The sequence below is a fragment of the Cavia porcellus genome, unplaced genomic scaffold (assembly GCF_034190915.1).
Source record: "Cavia porcellus strain 051 isolate PalLab524CR breed Dunkin Hartley unplaced genomic scaffold, mCavPor4.1 scaffold_20, whole genome shotgun sequence".
In the NCBI taxonomy this organism is placed as follows: Eukaryota; Metazoa; Chordata; class Mammalia; order Rodentia; family Caviidae; genus Cavia; species Cavia porcellus.
This window is the reverse complement of record NW_026947503.1, coordinates 46019180-46037013: the sequence shown is the minus strand read 5'-3', so window position 1 is coordinate 46037013 and position 17834 is coordinate 46019180. Positions and strand designations below refer to the sequence as shown.

At 47.2% G+C, this 17834-nt stretch overlaps 1 protein-coding gene across 2 annotated transcripts in view; it reads left to right on the top strand.

Annotated features, from left to right (window-relative positions):
* Nucleotides 1-1418: 1418 nt before the first annotated feature.
* Nucleotides 1419-17834, top strand: part of Mocos (molybdenum cofactor sulfurase) — a 52104-nt gene continuing 35688 nt past the window's right edge. Inside the window, exons 1-5 of one of the 2 annotated variants that reach the window (XR_010041452.1) lie at nt 1419-2141; nt 7813-7902; nt 11111-11177; nt 12079-12720; nt 16931-17007. Coding sequence is in view for 1 of the 2 variants with exons in the window: in XM_003474002.4 (XP_003474050.1) it covers nt 2000-2141; nt 7813-7902; nt 11111-11177; nt 12079-12720; nt 16931-17007 (1018 nt within the window). In the remaining variant the exon portion in view is untranslated. The remainder of the gene's footprint in view (nt 2142-7812; nt 7903-11110; nt 11178-12078; nt 12721-16930; nt 17008-17834) is intronic. The other variant, XM_003474002.4, reaches the window with a different exon arrangement.

Sequence of the window (17834 nt, the reverse complement as noted above, 5' to 3'; positions counted from 1 at the left end):
CACTCCAAGGGTGGGAGTTTTCTGGGATTTCTGACTTTTCTTTCTGCAGCTCTCAAGTTGCCTCCAAGAATACACACAGCTAAGTTTTGGAGAGAAACCTGCTCCATTGCTGGGCCGGCCCTCTTCTGATTCCTAGCCACTTGGATATCCAGGTCTACACGTTTTCTTTGTAAAGGAAATGTACACTAAAATACCAAGGTAACTTCATTTTTCCAACTGAATTCTGCCTTCTTGGAAACACCCACCCGTCCAGACAACTTGGCAGGAAGTTTGTTCCATCATCATTGCCGCCATCCACCACCCCCCCTACAAGACTGACAAGCAAAGCTCTTCTGAGGCCAGGCAGTGGGACAGCCTCTCCCCTTCCTCATTTGAGGGAGACTTGACCTGCTGCCAGCTGCACCGAGATAACAGGTGTCTCCATTTAGGTCATAACACACCACCTAACCTGCAAATCGATTATTCTCCTAATTGGCATCTCAGCCTTACACGCCACCTGGTGTTCACCCCTACTCTCCCCCTGTGTATCTGAACCTTCTCATGGAATGTAGCAGGAGGCAGAGGCCCATTAAATACCATTGTTGTCAGGGCTCTGCGTCTAAAGGTCCTGCTTCACAACCGTCTGTATGAATGTATCTCCAAAGCTTCTTGAGTTCGGAGACATTTATATGACCTTGTTCAAGCCCCATATTATGTCCTGTGCCTCAGATCCTTTTCTCTGCATACACTCAGTCTCTGGCTCCTACAGCATCCAGTCACCCTGGGCCAGTCCTTCGGAAATCCATCACTTGGGCACCATCCGGGTCTCTGAGCGAGCACCCACAGCTCCTCGCCAGGACTCCTGTCCCGCTTCTTCCAAGCAGGCAGTACCCAGTGCGGAGAGGCAGGGCCGCACTTAGACCTCTGTGGCCTAAGGCACATGCTGGGCCACCACCATTGCCACGCAGATAGTGCTCGCCTGGGTGTCGCACGATGCGAGTTTGAGGTATAGCACCCTCCCGCCTTGTCGCACTGCGGTAAGGCTTCTGGGTCCCTGACTTGGGTCCTCCATTCTGCGCACAACGGAAGGACTGAGGCGAGGGGAACGTGTCCACTTATATCTGCGCACCTCTCCTGCCACCACCTCCCCCAGCACAACGCCTCGACCTAGGGCGCTCCACAATGTCACCTCCCCCAAAATTTGTTTCTTTACCCAGCTCCTCGCCGGGGTTTCGCAGTACCTGATCTCCTGGCACCCCATCCCGTGTAGCTGGCCAGTACCTCTGATCGCACGCGAGCCACACCCTCACTCCTCAAACCCTGCCCACCTCGGAGTACTTTGGCCCCATTTCGCCCTCTGGCCCCCTCCTGGGACTCTGTGGAGCTCAGGGGCACGGCTTCTCCCGCCCCAAGCGCTCCGGAGTGAGGGGGAGGGTTACAGCCGGGAGGGAGGAGCCAGGAGGCGCCCTCGCCTGGTTGGCCTAGGAGCTTCGCTGTTCCGACGTGAGCTGTCTAGTGGATCTCGGATGAGTGGATCTCCGATGAGAGCTAGTGGATCTCCCTCAGCTCAGACGCGATCTCAGAAACGCAGAGCGCGCGCCCAGTAGGACGCAGCACCGGAGAAGTCTGTCTCCTTGCAGTTGCCCCGTCGCACAGCTGCACCGAGGTGGCTGAGGTCCCTGGCGCTGTGCAGAGCAGAAAAAAGATCCTCGTTGCTTCTTCCACTGGCACTTCCGTAACAACCAGGAGAGAAATTCACCTTTTTGGTGTCGGGGCTCCTTTTCGTGGGCTCCACTGGGACTTTGTTCAAAGTCAACAAAAGCTGTCATTGGAGTCCCTGACCCTGGGGCGACCAGGCGGGACAGAGGCAAGACGCCGTGAGTCAGCGCGCCCCGCTAGGCGCCGCCCCGGACCGGGACGGTGCCACAAAAAAGGCGCAGCCGGGGCGGAGTCGCCGCGGGCGGGTCCTGCGCACTTCCCGGGCTGGCCGGGCTGACGGCTCGGTGGGCAGACGTGGGCCATGGCCGGCGAGGCGGCGGGGCCGGGGGCCGAGCCGCTGGCCTTCCCGCAGTGCTGGGACCCGAGCGCGCCGCGCCTTGCCCGCGGCTACGGCCAGCGCAGCCTGCGCGAGCTGCGCGAGAGCGAGTTCGGCCGCCTGGCAGGTGAGACGCGCGCGGGCGCCAGCGTGAACCTGGAAGGAGCTTTTGGTTTGTTTTCTGCTCCCGGTGGGAGCGGCACCGTGTCCTTTGGGGAGCGTTTTGAAGGGAAAGAAGAGGAGGGATGTGTCCACCTGTCCGCTTTGTGGATACTGCTGCCTGGGGTCCCTCCTGTAACCCCAAGACCTCTGGCTGCTGCTGTTCCCTGGGTTCTCCAGTGGGGCAGCACCGACCTCGTCCCTTTTCACCTTCCCTAGCCGCTGTTGCCGCGGAACGACACGATTCTAAAGGTCGAGGTGCAGTCAAGGTTGCAAAATGCTGCTAGTCCGCTGCCCACCACTGCTCTGACACCGCCGAGGGCAGCAGCAGGGCGCGGGGTCAGGATGGTTCCTCCGGGGCCGCGGGGTTGGGACCCACCGGCTGCGGGCTCCCGGCAAGGCTCTTCCGAGACCGCGCCCCGGGCTCCGTTGGAGTGATCCGCTTGCAACTTTCATTTTCGAAGCTTCATTTTTCTCATTCTTGCGGTCGAAACTGTGCTTCCCACCTCCAGCTTCCAGGGAGAGTTGAAAATTAGCGAACTGCCTAGTTGGAACATTAAGAACGGGACAAGCCGGTAGGTAAATTGGACTCGAACACGGGGAGTTCCGCAAGGCGGAAGGATTGAGCAGAAATCGAGCTCGATCTGGCCATGGCAGCTCACTGCTTTAGCTTTGAAACTCCCGTGTGCAATGGACATTGAGTCGGGGCTGCTTCATGAAGCCTCAGATCTGCCTGCCTGGTAGTAAGGCAGGGACAGCAGTCGAGGAAGGCAGTCGTGGTCCAGGTTTACTCTCCTGTTTATGAACCACTGGCGAGCGTTCCCGTGTTTTCGGCAGAGCTAAGCTCTTTGAGTCATGTCTCCATGTTTTGAAGGATAACTGTTTCTTTCCCTTCAAGGGTGGTGTGGGCTGTGGTCTCCTGCTTGTGCAGTTCCGGGCTCTATGCACGCACGGAAAGAGGCTGGAGGGAGGCAGGGGGTCCTTGCTTACTTCTTTGGGCCTCCGGGTTCCTCTCTGCCCCCTGTGGACATTACTGCATTATTGCCTGCTGGAGACAGCCTCTCACCCCACTACTTTCGCTGCCCCTCTCTCTTCCTCTTTCTTATGGAAATTTCCTACCACACAGAAATTGTCTGATGCCATGAGCACACAGGTGCAGAGGGGAGGAGTCCCTCCATTCTTTAGAAGCAAAGCCCAGCGCCTCTATCATTAATGGATTATTATTTCAGCACAATACGTCCTTAATCTCCCAAATCCCTTTCTAGCTCTGATCCTTCACACCCACCATTGGTTGCTCTCCCCCCTCAACACTACCCTGTAAAACACAGGCCTGCTCAGGGCCCCTCCTGATTTCACTCTTGTTCTTCAGGGGATAGCACATTTCTCCTCTAGAACGAAACAGTCCCGGCAGCTAGGATTCCAGAGCCGCTGTCACATCTGCCTATTTGTTGTCCTGTTAGGTGTGTCCTCAGTGATTTAGAGCAGTTTCCAGCATTTCCTGTACATCATGGGTGAAGAGGACTTTTGTGAACTAAACTGACACTCCACCCACCCCTCTGGGAGTCTAAGAACAAGCTCAGTTTTTATTCATAGAAGAGATGGCAGGGAAGGACAGACCAGCCAACCAAACAAAAATAGTACTGTATCACCTCTTCTTTTTCCTGTGAGTTTGAACATTTATCTGATAAGTGGAGGTTCTGGGATAATTAAATGCTCAACCTTTAAATGTTGAGATGTTTCATTTAATCAGTTGGATGGGAGTTTTCTCATTTTAGTGTGGAGAGTACATTGTGTATATAGATGTAGTTCAAATCCTTTTGGAAAGCTTACAGTACTAATTGAACTCTGTGTGAACCAGAATATTGATGAAATGTCTACTAGTTGCTTTCCTTGTCTCCTGGACAAAATACCTGATACTCACAATTTAGAGTAGAGGTTTACTTTGGCTCACAGTTTTCAGAGGATTCAGTCTGGTTGGTTGGCTCCAAGGCTGAAACAGCATGGCAGAAGAGCTGTGGAGGAAGGGGGCTCAACCCATGGCAGGCAGAGAGCAGAGGGAGAAGAGAACTCAGAGTGCACCCACCCTTCCAGGTCACACAGCCAGTGACCCACCTCCAACCAGTCTAGGCCCACCCTCTCAGAGCACAGACAGCTATGAACTTGTATTAATCCACTGATAAATATAGAACCCCCTTGATCTGGTCACCTTTTAGAAACCCCACCTCCGAATATAAAAGGTTTTAAAGGGGCATTTTACCTTTTTTTTGAAACAGGGTCTTGCTATGCAGTCTAGGTTAGGCTGGAACTATCAGTTTGTTATGTGGAACTCAAACTCAAGGCAATCCTCCTGCCTCAGCAAGCCAAGTGCTGAGATTACAGAGTCTCCCACCATGCCTACTCTGGAAGGGGTATTTTAGATGTAAATCATAACAGAGCATGACCCAGGAAACGCCTTGGAATTATCTCTATTGAAGATATAATACCAGTTGGCTTTGGGATTATTTGAGTGCTTCTATTAACAACTAAAACCATGGGCTGATTTCTGTTTGCCAGGAACTGGATCAAGTGCTTCTCCAGTTTCCTGGGGTCTCCACTGCACTTTCCTCTTCACTCTCACAGCTTTGCACACTGTGCTGTCAGGGCACTCTGAATGGCCTCCCAGGCCTTCTTCTGAAATCTGGGTGAAAGCCTCAATGGCCCTGTAACTATTACACTTTGCATGCATTCAAAACCAAGAGCATATGGATGATGCCAAGGTCTATTGCCACTCAGACAGTACCCCCCAGTCACAGCTGCAGAGGTCTCTGAGTACAAGGAAACAAATCCTTAAACTGAACAAAGAGAACAAATTCCAACTGCCATTCTTAAGCAGTATACTCTGGGACTCTCTTCTCTAAACAGAAGCTTTCACTTTTCTACTAGTGAAATCTTTCAAGTTCATCTCCTCAAGGTGCCTCTTGTATTGCCCCAATGTAAAGTATTTGATTTCTTTTAATGCTAATCTTTTCAGCAACCAAGTTCTCCTCTGCCTCAGCTTTATAAGCGCCAGCTTTTGGTTGTTGTTGTTGCTATTATTGCTCGGAGACAGGGCTCACTTTGTAGTTCAGGCTAGCCTTGACCTCCATATAGCCAAAGCTGGCCTTGAATTGGAAGTAATCCTCCTGCCTCAGCCTCTGACTTTTGGGATTACAGGTGTGCACCACCACACCTGGCTATGCTCCAGGTTTGATAGGAGTTGAGCTTCCTCTTTGGTGAAACTGAAAACTTTAAAAATTACTCAGCTGTGTTATTTGCTCTTGATTCTCCATGTAGAGCTGGCTAAAAGCGTCCATCAGTACCTATTCCATAGCCTGAATGTTGAGCTCCTTGAAATTTCCTGTGCCAGACTAATTAGTCCACCACTCTTAGTCTCCCACAAAGTCTCAAGACATGAGCAAAAATGAAAACAAATTTTCTGCCAGAGCCTAACATACATGGGCTTAAGTTCAAGCGCTGATGGATTCCTTCTTCCCAAAAGAAACCTCCCGAATCTGGTCTGTACCCTCTACTTTCTAGTCAGCATTCTAGTCTTCTGAGCTTCAACCTGAATCTCCCATTAAGAGGGGCTGACAGCATTCTAGGGCTGCTTTTCCAGCCAGTGTCTCCAAACATTTCCAAACTCCTCCCACAGATCACTTTCAAAGGCTTCTGAACCAGATGGTCAGGTACTGTCCTAGCAACAACCCCTCTCTTGGTGCCCAAATCTGCATTAGTAACTTTTTCATAGTGAGACATAAAACCAGACACCTGAAATTTAAAGAGAGATTTAATTTTGGCTCATGTCTCAGTTCCTAGTCAGCTGGCTCCAAGGCAGGCCAGTGAGGCACAGGAGTATGGCAGAAGAAAAGCACGTCATGGCACAGTGGCTGGGAAGCAGAGAGTGAAGGGAGAAGCGTGAGAGGGAGAGAAACCCTTGAGGCCACACCCTTAATGACCTGAGTCTTCTCACTGGATCCCATCTCTCTTTTGTCTTTTTGAGACAGGGTCTGCTATGCAGTTCAGGCTGGCTTGAGTTTACTTTGTAGCCCAGGATAATCTCGAACTCACAAAGATCCTCCCACCTCAACCTTCTGAGTGTTGGGATTACAGGTGTGAGCCACCACGCCTGACTGGATCCCGTCTCTTAATAGCAAATCAGTGATGAGCCCCACAACCCAGAAGTCTTGTATGTGAGCACATGAGGCATTTGGGGGACATCTAGGTGAGCCCAGCCTAGGCAACTTAGCAATTTGTCAAAAACTAAGAATTTCAAAATGGAATAGGAGTTGGGGATGTAGCTCAGTGCAAAGACTCTGGGTTCAATCCCCAGTACTGCAAAAATAAAATAATAAAATAGGATAGTGAATCATGTGCTTTAAGAGGAAGAATTTTATGGTAAGTGGATTATATATCAGTAAAATGTTAAAAGTAAAAATTAATCATATACAACATCAAATATTTAAGTGAATAAAAGAATAAATAGATCTATTGACATTGTGTGTATTTGAAACAATATTTCAGGGTTTGTTCCATGTGTTAGTAGTATAAAGTCCTAGATAAGTGTGTAACAGTTCTTTATTTTAGGGGCTGGGGATTTAGCTCAGCGGCATAAGCGCCTGCCTTGCAAGCAGGCAGTCGTGAGTTCGATCCCTGGTACCGATAAAAATGAGAAAGACAAAAAAAAAAAAAAAAACAAAAAACAAAAAACAAAAAAAAAACCACAGTTCTTTATTTTAAATGTATGTTGATAGACATTTTTCTTTTTCTTTTTGAGACAGGGTCTGGCTACGTAGTGCAAGGTACTCTTTAAATTTCAGGTGTCTGGTTTTATGTCTCACTATGAAAAAGTTACTAATGCAGATTTGGGCACCAAGAGAGGGGTTGTTGCTAGGACAGTACCTGGCCTTGAATTCACTATGTAATCCACACTGGTGTCAAACTCACATCGATCCTCCCACCTCAGCCTCCTGAGTGCTGGGATTAGAGGCATGAGCCTCCACATCCAGCTGAAACATTTTTTTTCAATTTTTCCTATTACAATGTTACATTCAATATCCTATGTACTATACAGGTCATTTCACAAAAGGATGGGTATTTATAAGAGAGATTGCTAGGTCCAGAAGAGTCTGCATCACAGTATGTGACTGATATTACCAAATGGCTTTTCCTCGAAGAAGTTGTACCTACTCTCTCTTCTACCAGCCATGTACCCATGGGAAAACAGAATTAGGACTCACCCCTCCAGGAATGGCTTAGAACCTCCAGAATAGGTGTGAGTGAATCATGGTGAAATAATTGTATTACTGTTTATTGCGAATATTTGCTGGGCACCTCATCTGTGTGGGATGCAATTCAAGGATCTGAAGAGAACTGGTTAATCAAGAAGGCTCCCTCAGGGCTTTGCAGCTCATTAAGCAGAAGCTCTGTTCCTCCTTGTTCACGCTTGGATGTGGATAAGAAGCAACACATCCAACTGCTCAGGAAAATCAGTGGCCTGGTGTGATGTTAAATGGGTAGTGGGTGGGCTCAACAACTGATTTAGGCAAAACATCTGGGAGATCTGTGCAAAACAACCTGCAACTTTATTATTATTATTATTATTTTTATATTTTTCCCTCCAGAAACTATCTATCTTGACCATGCAGGAGCCACCTTGTTCCCCCAAAGCCAGCTCACAAACTTTACTAAGGATCTCATGGAAAATGTTTATGGTAAGAAAAAAAAATTCCACCAAAACTGGTTTTAACCAACTACCGGCTGTACTCTTGCTAAGTTTGTGTTTAATGATGTTGTGTTGATGGAGAACGCACCGAGAACACAAAGCTGATGAAGCCTCATGTCAGACAGAGGGGTTCAGGCAAGTGCCCAGGGTCATTGTGTATCATTCACACAGTGCCAGGATGGAAAGGTCCAGCTCAGGTGTGCACAGGTTACTCCCAGAAGAATGGGTCTGTGTCAGGAAGGGCCTGGAAGTTTGAAGGTGCTGTGTTTGGTACTGTGGGTGACTCTGCATGTGCAGGGGTGAGGCAGCAGGAGGAACATCATTCATTCATTCACCGCAATGAATGTTTATTGAGACACTATGGTTGCAAAATAAACATGATCCTTTTCTTTGTGGAAAGTATAGACTAGTTCCAGAAGACAAGATCTTAATCCAGGGATCATCAAATAAATATAATCACCCAGGTGTGAATGTCTATGACTCAAAGGTATGTGGCCCATAGGAGTATGTATTTGCAGAGACAGTGGTTGGCAGTGTATGTGTCAGGGAAAGCTCTATTGGGAGTGAAGTGGATGCCAAAGGTTGAGCCAGATTCGCGAGGAAAAGAAGAGGAGAAGGTGCACAGGCAGTGGTAATAGCATATGCCAAGATCTAGTAGGGTTTTCAGGAAGCAGCTGAGGTCTACGGAGAGAGAGGAACATGGATGAGGTGTCCAGGGAGAGGCAGGCCTGTGCAGGTCACTGTGTTTTAGGACCAGTGGGCCACCATTGAGGGCATTTGTCAGAAGCACAGCTGTTCAGGGGTGACTTTGGAAAGGGAGTTTGAAATAATAACAGCTGTAATATTCAGCAATTATAGTGATCAGTGTCATTCATCAGCGACTCACGTATGTGTCAGGTACTGTCCCCGGTGCTTTCCAAGGGTTATCCTTGTTATCCTGACAACCGCCCAAAAAATACAGGTTCTCTCATTACCCTAATTTATAGGTGTGCACGTAAGAGGATGGGTAACTAACCCAAGGCTGCACAGCCAGGAAGGACTTGAGCTGATTCGTCTGGACATTTGGTTTCAGAACCAAAACCTTACTCCAGCCTGGCTACCTCTAATCATGTTAGTTCTGTTTTGCTACTCTAAGGTGTTTGAACCTCAGCTGTGGGTAGCCATTGAACTTTATATCTTAGAAAAAAGTCAAAGACATAAAGTCATTGTGTTACAGGGATGCACATGTTCTCATGTTTACAACTGCACAATTCCTAATAGCTAGACCTTGGAAACAGCTTATGTGTCCACCCACAGAGAAATAATGTGCTGGTCATACACAGTGCAGTACTACCGTGGTGTAAAGGGAGATCAGCATGAGGTATTCATAGGTAAATGGATGCACCTTGAGACCATAATGTTAAGTGACATACACACACAAGCTTATGTATTGCATATCTCTATCTGTATCTATAGCTATAGAATGGGTAAGTGGAAAGTAGGAAAATCTTTTTCAAATGGATAAGGAGGGAGGGGGAAAGAAAGGAGGAAAAGGAGATGGAAAAAAAGAATTGAGAAAAAAATGAAAATAAAACTTTATGAATAGGAAGTAGATCAACAGATGGAAGGAGCAGGGTGGGAGGATGAAAAAGAAAATAAAAAAGAATTAAGATCTATTCTGTACCAATCCACCACAATAAATAATCCATCACTACATACTACAAATATGTATTAATAAAAAGTTTTAAAAAATGAACCTGGGGAAACCATCAGGGAAGCTGCCAACTAGGAACTTTATCTTGACTTTAATCCGTGATTTTCAGAGAGACCTGCAATGCCCCTTCTGTAACCTTGATAGGAACTACAACCATAGTAAAGCTGTTATCCCGAGAGGTGGCTGCTTGGGGTTTCAGTTGGTCCTGATGATACAGGGCTAAGATCCCAGGTGAGGGAAGGTGATGAGGACAAGTATCAAGTCTCATAGGTTATTAGTGACGTGAAACATGAATTACTGGTAATTGCATGGACCAGAAACCCAGTGTGACCCTTCAGGGTGAGGTAGGGGAAAACACTAAAGTAAAAAAAAGCCAAGCCTGTGGGAACAAGCACACGTGGCCCTGCGCATGAGAAATACCAGGCCAGGCTTTGCCAGAGCTCTGTGCTTTTGTCTGTGAACTGAGTTTGGAGAGTGAGTAGGATTCTTTGGGATGCACAAGGGGACATTAGAGTGTGTGTGCGTGTGCGTGTGTGTGTGTGTGTGTGTGCAGGGGGGATAGACATCACCAAAGAGCAGGGAGGTGGGGAGCCTTTTGTTTCTAGAGTCGAAAGACAAGGAATCTGTTCCTTTCACATGTCTGGAGGGGGAGATGGGTGCATTTCTACAGGGACAGTTCCAGCAGCGATGGAGGGAATAGTGGCGCAGAAGAGGGGGCTATGTAAGTGGGATTCATGGCTCTGTATCCTGGGGTTGTGTCCTGGTTCTCTGGAGTTAATAAGCAGAGCCTCTGGCCACCTGTAGGGGGACTAACAGAAAAGGCTCTTGGCCTGGTTGCCTCTGAGCTAACTTCCAGCTCTAAACCCCTTTTGCTGGGCCCCATTTTATTTCATAAGTGAAAAGCGGGCCCCCCAGCAGCTTTGTTGAGTTATATTTTACATATCCTAAAATCCCCCTATTTCAAATATAGAATTCAGTGTTTTTAGTACTTTCACTGAGTGAGCCGACCATCTCTGTCAATCACTTTCTCCCACGAGGTCCTTCAGGCCCATTTGCAGTTAGACCCCGTTGCCACCCCCGCCTCTAACTGGGCATTTCATTTAAATGGAATCACACAACCACTTGTAGCCTCTAAGTCTGTCAGTTAGTGTGTTTTGAAGTTTGTTTATGGCATAGCCAGTAGTTTGTTCCTTTTTATTGCCAAATAATTGTCCATTGTGTGAATATACTGTATTTTGTCTATCTGTTCCCCAGTTCATGAGCATTTATATTGTGTCTGGAATTTGGCTTTATATTCGAGCTGCTGTGAACATTTGCACACAAGCCTTTGGATGAACATATATTTTTATTTGTTTTGGGTAGGTAGGTAACTAGGAGTGGAATTGCTAGGTTATGGGGTAGTTCTATCTTTAGCTTTTTGAGAAATGAGGGAGAGCATTTTGAAAGAACACCAGAGGAGACAACATAATAATGACCCTAATGTTTTATCTTTGTGACCTGCCAGGTAATCCTCACAGCCAGAGCATCTCAAGCAAGCTCACCCATGACACTGTGGAGCAGGTGCGTTACAGGTGAGTGACAGGGACACCTGCCTGCCCTGGCCACATGTGTGTTCCTTCTAAGCATCTGCCCATGCTCTACAAAGATTCTGAGTAGGTTTCAGGAAGATCACATTTATCTCTAAAGGAATGCACACATGATGATAAGTATCAGTCAGAGGACACAAAGGTGAGATTAGGTACCAAATGGGGTAGACAAGAAGCCCAGGTAGGTGGCTGTGTAGTTACACAGTTGTTTAAAGTAGGCTTGAGGGAATAATGAGATCACAAGGCATGATCTGTGTTCCAAGGTCTTATTTTCAGAAACAAAAAAAGCACTGTCTGTTTATATCCCCTTGTTTGTTTGTTTGTTCCTTTATTTATGTGTTTATTTCTGAGACAAGGTCTTGCTAAATTGTCCAGGCTGGTCTTAAACTTGTGTTCCTCCTTCCTCAGCCACTTCATAGCAGGCATTTCGGGTGTGAGCCACTACACCTGATACCCACCAACCCATCTCTTTTAACTAGTTGTTAAATAGCTTGTTATAATTTTAAATATATAATAATTGGCTCCTGGTAACTAATTTCCAGGTGGTACCTAAAGCTACATGTGTAATACAACTTCAAGTTATTTCAGATTTGAAATAACAGTTTGGTGATAGGATTGCCAAGATTAAAAGGGGTGTGAAACAGGTTGATGATTGAAAATTTGTGGTGGACCTGAAAGGAGACACATCAAAGGAGAAGGTGTATTCGGCCAACACCAAGTTCACTGTGGGTTTCGGTGTGTTGCATTGGGAATGGATTAATCTCCAGTGCCATCCACTGCCTGAGTCCTAACTTCACAGCTGTGGCAGAACCATGTTCTACTTTGTAGAAATAACCTCCAGACAGTGTGGAGGCCCTGACACCACCTGACTCTCTGCTTCTTCCAGGGTTCTGGCACACTTTCACACCACGCCCGAGGACTATAGCATGGTTTTCACATCCGGGAGCACAGCTGCCCTCAAACTGGTGGCAGAAGCCTTTCCTTGGGTGTCCAGAGGCCCAGAGAACAGCAAGAGTCAGTTCTGTTACCTCACTGACAACCACACCTCTGTGGTAGGCATGAGGAAGGTTGCCGAGGCCATGGACATCACATCCACTGCAGTCAGCCCGGAGGACATGCGGGCAGCCGAGGAACGGGGTGCTGTGGCCTGTGACCCTGACTGCCAGCTTCCACACCTCTTCTGTTACCCAGCCCAAAGTAACTTTTCGGGAACTAGATATCCCCTCTCCTGGATAGAGCAGGTCAAGTCTGGGCGGCTGGGCCCTGTGGATGTGCCTGGGAAGTGGTTCGTGTTGCTGGATGCAGCCTCTTACGTGAGCACCTCCCCTTTGGACCTGTCGGCTCACCAGGCAGACTTTGTCCCCATCTCCTTCTACAAGATCTTCGGATTCCCCACTGGTTTGGGTGCTCTGCTGATCAATAATCGCGTGGCTCCATTACTGAGGAAAAGCTACTTTGGAGGTGGGACCGCCGCTGCCTACCTTGCGGGAGAAGACTTTTACGTCTCGAGGCCTTCGGTGGCTGAAAGGTAACTTTGCCTTGGGGGTGGCTGGTACAGCTCTCCAAAGCAGGTTGGCATGTGTCACCTATGGGATTATGCAAGGTGTGTCTAAGCCACAGAGTTAGGGGTGCTGATCACTGCTGGTAGGGATGGATTGGCAGCAGGACTCAAATCTGGGATGCAGAGGTTGTTTGGAGCATGCCACAGGCAGCTCAGTGGTCTCTGTCGCCATGTGGCACTGAACTTGACCCCACAGCACTCACAATGGTGGCAGTAATTGCTAAGGACTCAGTGGCAGCACCCTCATTCTCCACCAGCTGGAGCCAGCTCTGCTTGGCCTCTTAGCAGGAAGGCTCAGCAGGATCAGAGGCCTCCAGGGATGGGGGGCAGCATCCACGGGAAGGTGAGGGCAGGCCATCCTCAAACAGGTGGGGGGCCTTGATGGCTTCCTTGGTCTCTGCCATTGGTGGTGAAACTGTCTCACACATGCCATAGCGGGCACACAGAGCCCTGTCTGTTGGCATGTGGGCCAAGCGTATGAGTGTTTTCTAAACTAAAACCACAGTATTTAGGTTTAATTACAGTGCTGGCACTTTGCAGTAAATAAGTGGGTTTTGGGTTGCAGTTTGGACACTCCTGTCTGAAAGGTTTGCCCACTGGCCTATCCTTTCCACAGGCTGCAAGGACGCTGGTATGGGTTATGGTGAGGACTCTCCAATGTGGTGGTGGCAGCACCATCACTTTGAATACGTGTGGCAGATGAAATGGTCACTGACCTGGACTTCTACTGAATTCAGCAGTAGGGGCCACCATGAGGTCAAAGTAGGGAACTAATCACCTTGCTGGTGCCAGCAAAGGCCTGGGGCTGAGGGTAAGGTGGCTTAGTCTGCCACATACCGGGGTGCAGCCTCTGGATCCTGCAGACAGAGCCACACCTCAGTGGTAGAGTCAGGGTTGGCTGTTGGCCTGCAGCTGGGCTACTGAGGGGGTGGGTCAGCAGCTGGGGGACACATGGCTTGATCTCTGTACCTTATGTTTTTCCTGTAGCCTGGGGGTGATGGTACTATCCCTTTACAGCTAATGTGGGTGAAGCACCAGGGGAGAGAGGGCATTGATACGTGTTATGAGACACTTTACAGTCTTTTTTATTTAAAGGACATTTCCATTGTTCGGGGATTCTAAAGCAGGAATACTAATGTGAAATCTTTAAATCCATGTATGATAATTTAACATGTCATAGAACCAAGCAAGAAATGAATGACTGGCAAACATAATGTAAATCAAAGGCAAAATAAAGAGAAACTACAAATTTAACATGGCCATAGGACCCTGAGTGCAAGGAAAGGCCAGCTTGCTATGGGCCAGAGTATGGGTGGGCTGGGCTGGGCCGGGCCGGGCCGGACCTCTTTGCTTTGATTTGGGTGGATTACTTTACATACAGCACATACCTCCTGAAGACTCTCAGAAAGCAGAACATATTCATTTGCCATTTTGTGTGGGTTCTGGGAATCGAACTCAGGACCTTAAGTTTGCCAAACAGGTGCTGTGCCACTCAACTATATCCCTGGCCCTCATTTGGCATTATAAGTATTACTTTTTTCTTACAAACTTCAGACTAGAAGTCAATATATAGTACTCAACCCAAATGCTTATTGAACCAAAACCATACTCTTCACCTTTTGTATTTTGTAATTCAATGAAATACAACCCTTGATGGAAACAAAAGGCTTTCCTCTCTTATTCTAAGGAAGAATTTAAATTATTAATTAATACACTATTTATTGATGATCAACTAATGACTTAAGTCATTATTAATTAATGTTTAGTTTATTAGTGATTATTTACTAACTTGTGATTCATCAATTAGTAATTGATTCATGATTAATCATGAGTTTTAGGTATATTGCCATTAGTTTTTGCTTATTTTTTCAGATCATTTTCTTTATTAGTACATTTCCTTTTAATTGTATCAATATATATTTGCAGCACATGAAGTTTATATTCATCTTGATTCTTTTTTTAAATTCCCTTCCCATCCACCTCCCTCCCTCCATCTCTATATCTCTTTCCCCATTTTCATTCTTGTTATTATTCCTAGCTCATGTTTATGACTTACAATGTTTGTATTCATTGTGGTATTTGATGCCTCTACATAGAGTGTCTTAATTCTTCTTTCTTCCCCTTTGTCTCCCCCTCTCTCCTTAACCTTGGTCTCCTAAACTCCTTTTCATTTGCAAGAGGTCTATCCCGATGTCTCCTATCCATCCTTTGTTGTGCTCTTTGCACCTTTCTGTCCTCATGTGAGAGATACCATTCAGTATTTAAGCTTGTATGTCTGAGTTACGTTACTCATTGTATTTTCCAGGTGCATCCATTTTCCCACAAATGTCTCAAATTTATCCCTCTTTGTAACTGAGTAGTGTTCCCATAAACACCACATTTTCTTTATCCATTCATCTACTGATGGGCATACAGGCTGCTTCCAGGATTTAGCTATTATTAATTGTGTTGTTATGAACATTGGCATGCATGTATATATATTGCTATAGTATGATGTCTTTAATGCTTTGGGGAGAAAATACACAGAAGAAGAATAGCTGGGTCACATGGAACTTCTAACTTTAGTGTTTTGAGGAATTCCCATACTGATTTCCATAATGGTCGTACTAGGTTACATTCACACCAATAGTGTACATCGTGTTTGCAGCACATAATTTTTACATCTCTTGTGGGGCATTGGTACATACACAGAATACATCTTAATTCTTTTTTTTTTTTATCTCTTTCCCTTCCGTCCCTTTCCCCTCCACCCATCTCCCAATTCCCTTCTTTGTTTTGTATATGTTTTCATAATCTTTACACAACTTGTGTGGATTAGTTCTCTAAAGAAATTAGCATTGCAGTGACAGTGTTTTAAGCACAGATTATTTCTAGAGTGTTAAATACAAAGTACCATGTTTCCATTGAAAGCCTTTACTGGCCTAAGGCAGCGGTTGCTCATCATCCCCCCCGCCCCATTACCCGAGTTCTGTCCTTCCCCAGGGGCCTCCTTGAAAGCCAGGACGCCTTGAATCCTCACTCCTCTGTGTGGAGCCTTCCAGCACTTGGAGTTTCACGCCACCTCTACTTCTGTCTGTCTCCTGCCTCAGTCCCCTGGCTCGCTCAGATCCAGTCCCAGTCCCTGATCTGCTGTCTCCGAGTTGTACCAGGCTTCTGCTGCCCAGGGCCTTGGCTGCGCCCTCTCTCCCCACAGTCATCCCGGTAACTGTCATCCCCGCCCTGGTGAACATTAGTTCTTTCCCTTGCTCCTGCCCTCCCTGCTTACATGATTTTCCTCAGAGCAGACTCATCTCGACCAGCTGCTCTCTACTTATGCATCTTCATTGGACTTATTAGACTCTGGCATGTTGCTTGCCTGGTTTCTCCATGTCTTTTTGCTGGGTTTTATTCCTTGTTTCATAGAATGTAAGGCTATGAGGCCAGGGATTTTGTCTATCTCCTTCTCTGCTGAACCCTTAGTACCTAGGACAGTGCCTGACCCACAGTAGGTGGACAACAAAGACTTGATGTAAGTCTAATGAAACGAATAAGCACGAAATGCAGAAATAACACTGTGACAATCAGGAAGGTGTGCATCTGCGATATTAATGAAGGCAGTGTCATTTTAACCAAAATCACCGCCGAGGACCTTTTGGTTAGAACTTCATAGCTGCTTTGCTGATCGCTGTGAATTGATGTCCTGTTAGTGGTGCCCTCTTGTGGTTAGAGAGCAGTATTTCGAGAGCCTATAGCACTAGGCTTTAAATCCAAATCCTTCCTTAGATAGCAAAGCAGTCTCTTGTTTTGTCAAAGCGGTTCAAAGTGATAACTTTGTGTGTGTGTGTGTGTGTGTGTGTCTGTGGCTCTCTATCACCCTGCCATTCTACCTTGGAAGTCTGAAGTAGTTCTGGAAAGCTGCAGAGCTGGTCAAGACCATACGCAGCCAGGCGGGTCTTCTGAGAGACAGAGATTGAGAGATAGAGAGAGAGAGAGAGAGAGAGAGAGAGAGAGAGAGAGAGAGAGAGAGAGAGAAAGAGAAAGAGAGAGAGCGCGCAAGCGCAGTGGTTCTCACACAATGTAGAGGGTGCCTACTGGAAGGTGCCACTCTCCTGACATCAGATGGGCCTTACATACCACACAGTGCACTTGCAGTGTGCTGACCACAGCTTGACCTTGTTCCACTGCCCCCACACTGCAGGTTTGAAGACGGCACCATCTCATACCTTGATGTGATAGCATTAAAGCATGGATTTGATGCCCTGGAGCGCCTCACAGGTCAGTGGACCTTCTTACCCATGTGGAATTGGCTCTCATGAGCTGTGTCCTGGAGAGTCCTGGTAATGGTGTGGTTCTAAAGGAGATGATGTTTGTGCAGGGGAGTAAGTGGCACATACCAGTAGTAACTGGGCGTGGGATGCAGTTAAATCTGATTCCAATTATCTTCAATGTGACTTCTCAGAGCAAGGAAACAAAGAAGGTATTGGGGAGTTTTCTGTTGCTCGTCAGTTAAAAGAATTAACTGGTAGGAGACATTCTGAATCAGAAGCGTAGTAGCTGTGGGGGTGCACTGGATGGTATCTGAACAGGGAATGGTAATCCCAGGGGTTTACTCAGTTCTCCCCTTGCTGGATCTAAAGCCATATTGAGGAGCTGGTGTTAAGTCCATTGTGCCCTCAACGGAGTAGTGGCTCAGGGAGCTGGTAGCTAGGAAGGCTAGGATTTAAACCCAGGCTGACTAATGCCTAACTCCAAGCTCCTGGCCACTATTTCTGTCACTGGCCTTTGCATGAGTGCAGTTTCTTTCCTGATTTGTGCTTTGGACATGGATAATTGGGGAGCACCCACTGGAGGCAGATAACACGTCCCATCTTCCGGAGATGGACACAGAAGAACACAATAGGAACAGCCTGACTGGTGAGCCAGGCATGATCTGTGGTGCTGTGCTTGTGGGCTGAGCTTCCTTCTGGAGCTGAGCTCTGAGAACTGAGTGGTGCTGGCCATTCGGGCCAGGGTTGTGGTGAGGCAGGGGTGAGGCTTACTGGTTAGGCAGTCTTTCCTCTCTATTTTACAATAACGGACTCTTCAGGTTCTCAACCTCTGCC